The sequence below is a fragment of the Benincasa hispida genome, chromosome 4 (assembly GCF_009727055.1).
Source record: "Benincasa hispida cultivar B227 chromosome 4, ASM972705v1, whole genome shotgun sequence".
Classification (NCBI taxonomy): Eukaryota; Viridiplantae; Streptophyta; class Magnoliopsida; order Cucurbitales; family Cucurbitaceae; genus Benincasa; species Benincasa hispida.
Window position 1 is genome coordinate 63,017,603 of NC_052352.1, and position 13,300 is coordinate 63,030,902.

Consider the following 13,300-nt stretch of genomic DNA (forward strand, 5'->3'; position numbering starts at 1 on the left):
ACCCGAATTTTCGAGTTGATTCAAAAAACACCCTCAACCCAATCCAACCCATGTAGACCCCTAGACAGTATCATAAATCAAGTCTGGGTTATCTTTTTGTAATATTTACATCTCAAATATACCAGATGCAGGAATTTCCAAGCGTATGTGTAGGGACGAGATTTTTTTGCCCCTTTTGAGTGTAGTAGAAGAAAATGCAACTTGTTTAAAATCCCACCTCAATATGAAAGGAGTCCTACCAGCATGCTCATCATCTATTTCATGGCCAGGCGACACTGCCTAAAATCTTGCCCTAGTTACTGATTTATCCATAGATCACACTCATTAGCTCGCTCTAAAACATAGTGGTATTGACTATAACTGAGTACAGAGACATTCAAAGATAGAAAGTGATAAAATCAAATTACTACATAAATCAACTGATGAACGTTTAATTAAAAAACTCATGAATTTTCAAATTATCAAAACCGATGAAAAGAACCATTCACACCAGAAGTGGTACAAGAAGAAAAATGTCAATCAAAGAAGACCGACGAAAGATCACCCAAACAAGAAATGAGCATTATCCAAAGTGGGGAAGGGAAGGGAACCAAAAAAACAAAAGACGATGATTCTATGAATCTGGGTTTTATCATGGTTTAAGCAGCATTTCCTAATGAAAGGCCAGGCTACAGTGGAGGAGAAAAAAATCTTAAAATACAGAACCTTCAGGTTGCTGCACCAGCATCCGAAAAAAAAATGCCTGCGCTACCAAAAGAATATTACAAAGACGAGTAAAATCCACAACACTATAACACAGGAACAGAATGACAAAAATACAAGAATTTTTCAGCCATCGAGGAAGAAGTGGGGGAGAAGGCATAAAATTAAGGTAAAGAAAAGCCCCCCAATTTGCAAGGTTTTAACTCTCCCTAGAATCTATAATCGATTCCCGTTTTTTTTTACTAGGTTTTTCTATGCGTTAATAGCTGCTACCCATCGGTGGCATGCCAAAAGGTGGCATTGGAGGCATCCCCAATCCGCCCATTGGTGGTGGTGCAGGTGCAAAGCCTGGCATTCCTGGTCCTCCTCCCATACCCGGCATAGGCGGTGCAGGCAAAGCAAGAGGCAGCAACTGAGCATACATGTTCTGCAGTTGAAGCTCACAATTTAGAATACAGAGAAAATATTGGACAACCGCGATGATGTAATTGTAGATGTCTACAGTAAGGCTGTGGATAACAGCAAATGGGTGAGAGGCTAATATTACCTGCTGAGCAATAACGTCCTTCTCTTCCTGCTCTTTAGCCTTGACCTCTTTGAGAGCCTCAATCTTGTCCTTCACAAGTTCATCAACCTTTCCTGTATATTCTCGGATAAACTGCGATATAAAGAAAAAATTTCATCGGATTACACGGATATGCTAGGAGGAAGACGGCTAATGGCTAACGGCTTAACTTGGAAGATCTATTTCATCACAACCAAAACCCAAGTTTCCACCAGTTCCCAGAAAACATTGGCGGAAACCAAAGTATCTCCAGATTTTAAGTCCTACCAATAAACCTGGATGTTAGAAACAGAAAGTAGTATGAAATAAGAGAAGGCACCTGCAACAGGTATGGGAAAGCAAAGTCGATCATGTTGTTGATCCAGGCAAGTTCAAGAGCAACGTCTGCCCGAATTAAGTCATAACAAACAAAGAGGCATGAGGCAAAGCATTCCTTCTTTCCCTGCACAGAAACCATTTATGACAAGATTAAAAATAAATTCCTTATGCCAACTTTCAAGTAATAATAGAAAATGATACATACATAACGGAAGCAAGAAGCAAGAAATCATATTGGAACATTTCATTGTTTTTTAAATAGTAAAGCATGTCATGAACACTTCCTGAAGGCACTGGGAGAACCAGATGAAACAAAGATTTCACCAATCACCATGAGATGTATTTGTAAATTTCTCCATCCACCCATTAGCTTAGCTCCTTAGCTATGAGATCAAGGCTACCCCAAATGAAAGTACCAAGTGACCCATGTTCACACAAGAAATAAAAGAAAGCTAGATGATGATAATTTGATCTATTTGACCTAATTTTATCCAAATTGTCAATAATCTGTAGTGAAAAATTCTTGCTCTAATAAACGAACAAAAATTCTAGATCCAAGTCCAAACAAAGAGCTTGGTTTCACATCCAGCGAGAACAATTTGAACATTTGTCATAATTCTCAATTATTGTATCTTCTGTTAATTTAACCATGTGGCTTCATCACTTGTAACAATTTAATATTCAAAATTGAACCAAAATTTTGTGTGAAAATGCATGCGCATGTTTTTTCAAACAACCAACTACAGAGATCAAACATACCTGTTCAATGAAGTAAACAAGCAACTCCTCGGCAAGTTCACGGTCACCAGATTGCGATGCTGTCTCCATTGCATCCTTGTAGAGATTGTCTTTCTTTGACAAGGCAATGGATTGCTTCCATCTTCCAGCTTTTTTGTAGATGTAGGCTGCAACACGTCTCATTTCAAGTAACTCATGCTTCTCAATCTGCACAAAAACACATTATTAAATTGTTTGCAACCAGATTTATTACTCATCCAGCTGGAAAACATCACTTCACCTTCTGTGCAAGGCCTATTTGATCAAAATTATCGTGCAAATCAATTGATTCACGCAATCTATCATAGTCTTCCTCTTCAACATAAATTCCATTCAAGGCCTCATTCACAGCAGACACGTTGTTGCTCTGAACTGCAATCATGTATGGCTTCACAAGCAGCAAGTGACCAGCCTAATATCCAAGAGAAAGGATGTACTCAGCATCAAGGTTCGAGGGCCAAGAAGACTACCAGAGGAATTAGTGTAAGATTAAAAAAAAAAACAGCTCCAACATATTACCTTCCTCATAATATCAACAACTCGTGTGTGGTCTACACGAAGTGCAAGCACATTGAGAAGATCATTGATAAGATCAGGATGCTCTTGCAAGTAAAAATGCACGGCCTTGTAATATAATTCCACATTAGCAACTTTGACTGCAACATCTTTAAATTGCATGTGATCCCATGCTTCAGGAGAATGATTCATGATGGTTGTTGCAGCATTATCAAATTCATCGTACTGGATATACAAATAGGTAAGTTCCTTCCAATGCTGCTGTTCATCACAAGCTCGTATAAGCTTGGGAATATTCAGCCGGGTTGAGAACAGTTTGATATGCTCCATAAGCTTCTCATGGCGGTATCTAGCATATAAAACTCCCAACTCAGTGAAGATACCCATATGAGCACGTTCAAGCCCCAGTCCACTCTCCATTAGAGAGATTAATTCATTGAAGCATCCTCTATTCTGATAATATTCACTGACCTCCTCCAGATCATCCACCTATTCATTGAAACACCACCGGATGGTTAATCAATGACCAAGTCACATCACACACCAGTACAGTAAGGAGAAAACATAAATCCATAAAAAACAGCATCTATAGGGATTAATAATAGATATTGGTTTGCATCTTTGTGTTACACAGGCACATCCTCGGAGTTAGGAAAAAATGAAAGGGGGATGGAGAGCAAAAATTAAGAAGGTTGAATTTGATTGTCATATTCACCTGGATAATAATGTTAAGACCACATATTTGTGCTAAGCGGAATTCTTCAGCGTCAACACAAGCAAAGCACACTTCCTTCCATGTCTTTGCACTGTTTGCTTTTCTTGCTGCATCAACAGCTCCTTGGAACTGTTTCAGTTTTACAAGAGTGATAGCCAGCTTAGCCCAGTTAGATATGAAGGCAAATATAATTTTAGCAGCCTCATATAAGGCTTCATCATACAGGCGATCGCCAACATTTTGAAGATTAGCCACATTTGGCATGAGAATAAACTCTTCAATCTCAGCCAACCGATCAATTTTAGCATAGGCATATATCAGCTCGCTGTCCACCTTGGGCTCTTTGGCCTTCTCCCTAACCATCAAAAGGTATCTAACTAAGTCATGATACACATTTGCATCCTCAGCAGCACGAATGACTTCCAGAAATTGAGTGGCATCATCTGCACGGATAAAGGACTCAATAGCATCGCTCACCAGTCCTTCCCTCAGTTGAGCCTTTGCCACCTGGCTCCAAACTGCATCTTCTTCAACCCGGAATGCAAACTCTACAGCTCTTTCAATACTCTGAATGTTATCCAACAAGACATTGACAGCTTGAACATTCAAGTTGAACTTCTTGAAAATTGCAAATGCCTCTTCATACAGCTGTGCCTCCACAGCCACTTCACCGACTGCAGGTCCATCAAAATTATCTAGTCTGTTGATGTAGTCCATAACTCTGGATGGATCTGCCTTGATGGCCGTCAATATAAGCAGATTTTGAAGATTAAAGTTTCCACTAAATGCAGAGTTTTGAAGGACAATCTTTTCAAGAAGTTCAATCAACTCATGAGGCAGATCTGCTGTCATAAAAGCCTTAACAGCGGCTGAAACTTGCTCCGGACTCTTGCTTTCTGGCAAGGCTGTTGATACAACTTGATCAATGAGCTGCCTTCTATATTCATTTTCAGGGTTAAGAACCTTCTCCCAAAGATCACCATCCATCCTCTCAACCACGTATCTGCATAGCAGTTCATATTTATGAATAAATCATATTGCTACCAATGCATACATTCTAGCTAGTTAAACGATTAAATTTTTTAACGTATCACTAACCTTGCTTGCAATTTGAACAAAGAGTTTTTGTTTGTAACATTAATAAGCTCATCATCACACTGTCCACGTCGATAGGCCACAACAGCTAAAGTGGGATCACGTTTTTCACAATATTTACCCACAACACGAGAATCATAGTATGGATTGGTGGTAAGAAAGTGTTCTGGATTATTGTTGCTATCGATAATAATTTTACCGAGAGCATTATGTACATGTACATCCTGACTTCCCTCACTCACCAGATGCTCCAAAAATTGAGTAAGCAACCGCAATCGATTTCTGCATCAAATAAATTAATTAGCTCTCGTCATTACATAAAAATCATATGGAGAAAAAAATTAAGAAACAAGAATACGAGGAAAATGGAACTGGAAAAAGCACCTCTTTTCACATTCATCCACCAGAGGCTCCACAGGAAGCAAAGAACGGACTGAGAGAATCAAACCTTTAATGAAATCTTCAGGACACTCATCATCCAACAGCTGGCCCACAACCAGAGGAGCATTCCCAGGGTTCACCTACCAAATTATGCCACCAAATATCATTTCAACAGTAATAACCTAAATATAACTATTTTAATCAGAATGGGAAGGTGGAAAATGAACCAAACTAACAAAGCTACACACCTTCTGAACATAGCCTTCAATGTAGCGGAGCATGTTATTTGTGTAAAGGTAATGTGTGAGATCTGGAACAAATCCAAACCGGTCACAAACATTAATTAAAGGACGTGCATCTGGAAGCTTAGCTTCCATTAAAAAGTTCTTGGTTTTCTCTGCATCATAGAAGTTGGATTCTCTTGTTACACGTTCAACCTCCTTAATCTGTCCTGTTTTAGCAGCAGACTCAATGTACTTGAAGTGAATGTCAGGATCCTCACTGAAACAGAAAAGTTAAAGGAAAAAAATTATAATTATAATTAAACCATAAAACTATAAATAACCTACTATAGTGAATATATAATTTCTCACTAGAAAATTTACCTCGAACTCAAATATGACCCCAGGAAAAAGTACAAGCCCTCATATGACTTAAATTGTTCAAAAAGTTTAATGCACGCATCAACCCCCAACTGTTCACAATATTCCTTTGCAACCTGCAGAAACAAACATCAGAATCTTAACCGTCATTTTTGTTTCGCTATTCTAACACCTCCTTCAGTTGGAAAAAATGTAAAGGAAAAAGAAAAGAAAAAGAAAAAGAAAAATGGAAATTTGTTAGTTACCTGCACAATAATCTGAAGGTTGCCTCTGAGATTGACAAGCAAAAGGTCCTTCATACACTCCAAAGCCCACTCACGAGACAAAGTACCGAAAAACTCTACAAGTGACTGCAGATAACCATATGTAAGATCGAATATACATAATCCTGGTAGGTGATAAGCGATACAAGTACTAACTAGACAAACCTGTGGTTCAATAGCATGTGTGTTCACAATGACTCGTTTAATATCTGGTAGCTCTGTATAATGCTGCAAATAGGTAGAAAAAGGCAATAAGCCTAGCATAAGTCCATAAAGACTAAAGGCATTATAGAATTGGAAAAGAAATATAGTTGCTAAAAGTAATCTTACCTGCAAAGCTCGCACGTAAAGCCCAGCCTTCTCACAAAGTTGGGCAATTCGAGGTCTATCATAATGACTAAACATTCCATTAGCCAATATGGCATCAGCTACATTTGGAAAAGTCACCAGATTGATTTCTAGGACCTACGTAATATAGATCATCAATAGACAAAAGTTTTGATAATGCCACCAGCTGATACAGGTAACTGATAAATTAATTAAGGTTGGGGGCAAAAACCTTTGTCTGGAGGAAAGCATGCTCGGGCAGATTTGGCTTCAAAACATCCAACAGGAAAGCAGTAGCCTCACGAATCAAATTCCTCTGGGAAATATCAAAGCAGGAACCTTATTATAAGAATCACATGTGACAAACCGTTCGTCCAAATGGTTGAGATGCAACAAAATGACAGACAAAAAATATTCTGCACTTTCTAATGATGCAGGAAAAACAGGATGAGAAATATGATAGCCCCATCGACCATTATAGCTTATGAAACCGTGAATATATAACAAACCTGAAGAAAAAGATCAGTTATTGTATTGTAGTCAACAGGGCAACCTCCTTCCATTTGTGACATCATCAATGCAAAGTTAACTGCTCCCTACAAGCCAAGAAAGAAATTCTCAGTCTCCCAATACAAACAGGGAGGAAGAGGAAAAATCCATACTGTTCATGACAGTTCTTTTTTTTCAATTTTTTTTTCTCCTTTTCTATAAGACCAGATATCAATTGAATAAATGAGTTAACAGGAGTTATAACCATATATATGCATACCTGGGGGTCTGTTCGGAGAATTGTTTGCAACAGGAATAAGTAGTCTGGCGTGTACCCAACCTATAGCAAAAAAAACTTCTATAACAATTCTTGCAAGAACTACATGTGAAAAATTTAATGATAAGAGTAAGTATAGTTCACTGTTCAAAACACGTCAAGGTCCAAAAACTTTGAGATATGTAATTAAATAAATAACACCATTAAACAAAACTGCAATCAATAAAGTTTTAATAGCACATATTTGCCGACATTGCTATTGTAGAGAGAGAGAGAGCCTATGATGGTAACATACTCAACTAAGTTCAGAGAAACGGAAGAAAGAGCAATAATGAAGATAAATCAGAATAGGACTAACTTTAGGAGTTAATAAAACTCTGAAGCATGATATCAGATTATTCTGTACATCTAACGGGGAAAAGACCTTCCATTACCTGCTTTGAATATATAAGGATCTTGTCAAATTCCCTCCGCTCAGCAAAGGCAGCAACTACCTTAGGTGTTGCTCTGGCTTTTATATAGATCTTCAAGGCCAGGTCATTGTCCACAGTCTACGCAAACATGAATTAATAAGTAAAGGGAGTAGGTAAAATTTTCCAAAACAACAAGAATAAAAAAAATGACATCAACCAAAGGTGGATATCAAACCTTCACAAGATCCCCTAGTTCCTCACTGCATTCCAACTTGTCATCACCCAACCAGTTCTCCAAGAGGTTCTTCTTATTCTGGTTAACAACTAAACGAGACAGTTCCAATGACTCAAATGCATTCAGCTTTCCTCTCGTTAATAAAGTTCCAAAATACTGCAGTAGAGGTGGTGTTTGACCAGTTTGCACTGGTACACTCTGCATCGTTTAATAAAAATAATCATTAATATAAAGCATGCAATAGTTCAGAAATGAAAAAGAAACTCCCTCGAGGTGTCCGTCTGCTCAAGATCCAATGATCATCAAAAATACAATTTTCTTGTGATAATGTCTTCCAACCAACATTATCTTGTTTAATACTAGAGGAAAAGATATTCCAGTTATGGTCATTGATTTTCACTAATCACTTCAGCAAATTAATTCCTCAAAAATAAAAAGAGGAAATGATACCATTTGCCAATACACAGATAGAAAGTAAAGAAAGCAAATATTCAAGTAGATATGTACAACAGAGAGTGCAATTTACTTCCAGAGATCAAATTCAAATAAAATAGGGTAAGACCAACGGCACAACAGGGCACTATGAAGGTCATAAATCATGACCTATCTAGGAGAAAACAGAAGGGAAAATAAAAATACCTGAAATTTTGCAACAGTATCTGGTGTGCGGAGGATTCCTTGAGGAGACTCAGCAGCCAATTCAGCAGCTTCTTTGTACTTTGTTTGAGCAAAAAGTTCTTGGAAACGCTGGACAACCTGTGAAAATTGTGAAAGAATGTATCGTGAATAATAATCAACGGCACAGATTCTAAATGTGAAGCAATAAGAACAAAGTAAGGTTTATATAAAAAAAATTCAACTCTTTCACATGATAAAACAAGTCAAACTATTCTAGTAGCTTATTTTAAATCAAATATATAAATCAATAAAATCAATACCTGATTAACATATGTTATCTTCTTTTGATATTTAAAATTTGAAAAATCACAGCTAGTCTTCTATTTCAAGAAATTAGTGTTTCTTGACAAACTAATGAGTATTTAAAAGCTCCAAATCTTATTGCTAGTAGGAAAAAGAATATATCAAAAGAGGAACCAAGTAACCAACCTCTGTCAAACAAGTCCCAACTATTTGAACCCAATACCGCCATTTTGTGCTGTTTAGTTTTATTGAACTCTCCAAGGTTCTTTTAACCACCCCCAACTTGCCTATTTGACTAATGGATAAACTCATGGTGGGTTCAAAAGAACTATGCTTATGCAAGCAAGCTTACCAGATTTTCAGCACCAGGAAGATTTCCTCTTTTAGCAAGATTGACAGCAAGCTCTAAATTGTTCAACTGCCATAACCAACAAAATTTTTCGTTAGTCTCAGCCTCTCGATTGTATAATAAAGAATGGAAAAATATATAGTTCCAAAAGAGAAGGAAATTTGGTCATGATCATACCTGGCCACTGACAAAGGAGATGATTGTTTGTTCATTGACAGTAGCCAGTAACACCTGACCTCTCCTGTTTATAGCATAAAATCCTCCCACTGAAGAAGCCTCTGCAGTCAAAAATATAGGATCTGGGCTGATCCTATTTCTATATACAGCAGCAGCTGTCTCTAAGTCATATACAAATAACAGCCCCAGCTTGGTGATCACATAGATCAAACTATATTTGTGTGATATCTGTAAAATAAAATAAAATAAAAATTTAAAAAAAGGTCACTAAAATTAATAAAAGATGGTCTACTAGAATCTTGAACAAGCTAAGCGAGTAACTGTCTAATACCTGCATTGCCACAGGAAAGTCATCAGCAAAATCAGGTGGAAAAAAGAGATCAGCTTGCTTCTTTGTAAATGATGGTTTTCCTGTAAATGTAAATAACTATGTTTACAAAAGTCGAATGACATCACTATGTGAGACTTCATAAAACTACTTCAACATGTTTTGGTTCTCCCATACTATCCGCAGAAAGGCCTTTCGAAGGTTTTCGTTTTATGATTTCTTACCATCTCTAACTCAAAGATCTCAATATAAAGCAGATCAATTTTTAAGCAAGAATTGCACATGGATAAACATTCAGGTCAATCACAGCATTACATATCCCAAACTCATACAAATGAAATTACAGCCTACCAGTCACATGACATGTTTGAAAGATAGGTTTTTAAAATTAATATTTTGCATCTAACATAATGAAAACGGATTCAATCTGGATATGGGCATAAATACATTTTAGCAATACCACTTGCAGCACCAAAAATTTGTGAACACGACAGAAAAATATGGTATATGCTGTTAGAGAATAGCCAAACCTAATATTTTGAAGTCGAATGTTAACTTTGACCCAGCAAACCATAAAACTACACAACAACTTAAACAAAACAGATACTTAAGAGCAAGTTTACCTGGCTGGGCACCAAGTTCAATGACATGTAACTTGGAAGTGATTTGTCCAGCGTTAAGTGTCTTCGTGGCAAAGGATATAAGCGTCGAAGGGTTCTCATTTCCAGGAACCTGATCAAATAAAAAATAAAAAATAAAAATAAACCAGATAAAGCAAAATAATACATCAAAGAATGCATCAAAAGTACATGAACTGAAAAACAGCCTCTTACTTTAAATTGAGCAAATGCTGCAGCATGTGCTTCAAGAGCTTGACTTCTCTGCTGATCCACAGAGAAGAGTTGCATATTCCCCTTCACAAGTTGTGGCCTCTACATAATAAGAAAAAGGCAAATCAGAACTCCATGGACCCTAGAGTTGTATTAGCTTCATATTTCTACATATTACAACAAATGTAAACAGGATAAAATTTAAGCACACCATTAATTTTAAGAGATGGCAAAAAAAAAACCTCAAAATAAATAGTTATATTCATGAAGAAGGCAAAAATCCTATATCATGAGCCATCCAGCTAAGTAGGAAATTGGAGGAGTGGCAACCATAACCAATAAGTTCTAAGTTCTAAGTCTAAGGCTGAAGGCACTAGGAACGGTCTTCAATTTGCATCAGGAAGAAGCATGGCTTGGAAAGCATTACACACTGAAGCCTAAACCATGAAAAGAGTTGGTAGTGTTTTAGCACCAGTCAAGTACATCACTGTGTATCACATTGTCAACCAACGAAGGGAGGATGGGCCTCAGGGTGGATAAAATCATTCAACCAGTCCTGATTCTAAAATCAGACCAAACTAACACCAGTTAAATGTATTATATCCACCATTCTATCTGAGTCGTCTTTCCTTTGTGTGTGGAAGTAAAAAGAACTTTGCCAATTGCATCTTGACCACTCAGAAATTTTTTGTACGTACAAATTTATATTTAAAAAAAGGTACCATTTCCATGGAGAATAAGAATTTAATAAAATGATTACATACCTCAGGTGAACCAGGTGCAATCCCAATCAAAACCAACCACTTTTCAGAAGGATCACACCTATAGTTTATAATCTGATTGTTAGCCAGATTGGCTGTTCTCTCAAACACTTTCACTGGTTCAGAATCACCTACAAGAAACAAGAATGAAGACGGAGTGAACAAAGAGTAAATCCATAACTTAAATTGTTTGATATCTGAGATAGATAACTAATTGAAAAGAAAATAAAAAATGTTCCCAACCATCAATAGACCAATGATATACTGAAGTTTGTGTGACCAAGCCCAATGTCTTAGGGGTTATCCACTTCCAAAAGACAACCTATGAATAAAGCAAATTCATGAGTGCTATGAACTGTGAATCTCAAAGAGAAAACCATGCTCCACAACAATCTCAAAGTTCCAATTTGGAAATACAGAATAGAGTTCCAACCTGCTCGGGCATCAAATGTGATTTCATCTTTGACTTCATCTCGATGTTGAATATTTGTAGGTGGTCTTGAGTTGACCCCTGGACTTGAGCTACATGATGGTGCAAAATAGGCAAAGGTTCAAAAGACGTAAAATTATATATATATATATATATATAATGTAAAATCAAATATGAGCAACATCAATCGCGGAATATTTCTGCTTTCACAACATAAAGCTCGCATAGAGTGAGTTCAGTTCAGAACGGTCGCTAGATCAAGAACATGTGTTCAGGTGATTCAGCATACTTCGAATATAAATGATGATAAGAATCTTATCTTTCCAGATGAACAAGACTCTTGATGCATTAGAATGTTCATTTCCCGGTATCTTTTACATTTTATGCGCACTAACTTTGAAACTCCATTTAAGGAATGTATGACGGTTGAACTCAAAAACCTAGAAAGTTGAGCATGTAAAATGAACTTCTCACACAGACGTTAGGTCAAGCAAACCCAAATTAGACGGAATTCAAATTAAATTCCACTAGCTTGACCATCATTAAACACTAGAATTTTGTAGAAAATCATTGGCAGACATCTTCCAAATTGACACATGATTAGAAATAATGTCATCGATTCCAAATCTAAAAACTATGTTTCTTATATTAGCATTCCTACGACCACAATATCTGAAAACCAAAAAAAAAAAAAAAAAGGATTATCAACTCCACATAATCATGCAATACCTTTCAAGGCCAATATTCTAGAATTAGGATTCATAAGTGCCGAGTCCGCAGTTATAGGCCTCCTCAATGGTTGCATTGGCATGTTCATATCAATAATCACAACACTGTTCTGCGGTGCTGTTTCTCGGACGCAAATATATTTATCTGATTCCATTGTCACGTGCGTGAACGTAATGAATTGCGGATTAATTCCAATGCTCGGAAGCTGAAAGTTCATCAGATCACACAACCCGATCAGTCAGTATAGAATCCATCTAGCGGCCGGAATAAAATTGACGCACTCGATAGACGAAAAGTAAAAGCCAGAAATGAATAATCAAATGCAAGATAGACCACAAAGTCACAGATCTAAAGAGAACAAGTATCGGATCTGAGCCAACTACAACAAGAGGTAGAAAACCAAAACAACTTAAATCGAGAAATCGAAGAGGTAGCAAAGGATGCGAACTCGTAAACAAAATTGAGCAATCAAACACCATTCGACATCGACTAAAACACAATTACAATTTCGAATTAAGCTTAGGAAGTATATAATTCAAAAATTTATAAAAAAAGGTAAGAGAAAACATACCGTTATGGCTTCCTTCATGGTGATCGGAGCGCTGGCGGCAGCCATGATGGCTCGATAGCAAGAACACACACGGATCTAACAAGACAGCAAAAGAGAGATAGAGAGAAAAAGGAAGAGAAGGGAGGCCTATAAGCGGAAGTGAAGGCAAGGCGAGATCTGAGGCAAGGACGAAACCCTCGGACCCTCGAAACGACAGAGGGAACAGAGAGATCTACAGAAGAGAGAAAGAGGGAGAGAAAGAGAGAGAAGAAGAAGAAGAAGGAGCGAGTGGGAATATATAGTCTGGCTCGACTATATTAAAAGGAAGTGATTTTTCTTCTAATCGGATGTGAAATTGAAAATTCAATTATATAAACCACGAAGGCGAAGGCGAAGGCGTGATAAAATATACGAATAAATATAATAAATATTTGGAAAAAAAAAAAAAAAAAAAAAGTTGAAAGGAAAATGGGATTAAAAAAAATGCCGATTGCTACTATGACAGGTATGCATTTTCTGTACGAGTCTCGAGACATAGTTGAATAAATTT

The 13,300-nt window shown here is 37.1% G+C and overlaps 1 protein-coding gene across 3 annotated transcripts; it reads right to left on the minus strand.

The window, feature by feature from the left end:
• Positions 1–538: 538 nt before the first annotated feature.
• On the minus strand, positions 539–13,085 carry LOC120076595 (clathrin heavy chain 1). 3 transcript variants are annotated; one of them, XM_039030470.1, is made up of 30 exons: positions 12,772–13,084; positions 12,201–12,405; positions 11,475–11,563; positions 11,285–11,363; positions 11,045–11,172; positions 10,284–10,382; positions 10,074–10,182; positions 9,454–9,533; positions 9,123–9,350; positions 8,949–9,014; positions 8,315–8,431; positions 7,676–7,873; positions 7,462–7,578; positions 7,031–7,090; positions 6,771–6,857; positions 6,494–6,577; positions 6,265–6,399; positions 6,100–6,162; positions 5,917–6,021; positions 5,675–5,787; positions 5,318–5,570; positions 5,073–5,209; positions 4,692–4,970; positions 3,594–4,596; positions 2,882–3,367; positions 2,604–2,774; positions 2,345–2,530; positions 1,587–1,709; positions 1,250–1,360; positions 539–1,129 (listed from the first exon to the last, which is right to left on the minus strand). In XM_039030470.1, exons 1-30 carry the CDS (start codon positions 12,814–12,816, stop codon positions 962–964), a joined length of 5,124 nt encoding a protein of 1,707 aa, XP_038886398.1. In that variant the 5' UTR covers positions 12,817–13,084; the 3' UTR covers positions 539–961. The 3 variants fall into 3 exon arrangements, with proteins under 3 accessions (XP_038886398.1, XP_038886395.1, XP_038886396.1); XM_039030467.1 differs by having other exon boundaries at positions 6,100–6,399; positions 12,772–13,085; XM_039030468.1 differs by having other exon boundaries at positions 5,917–6,162.
• Between the last annotated feature and the right edge of the window lie 215 nt (positions 13,086–13,300).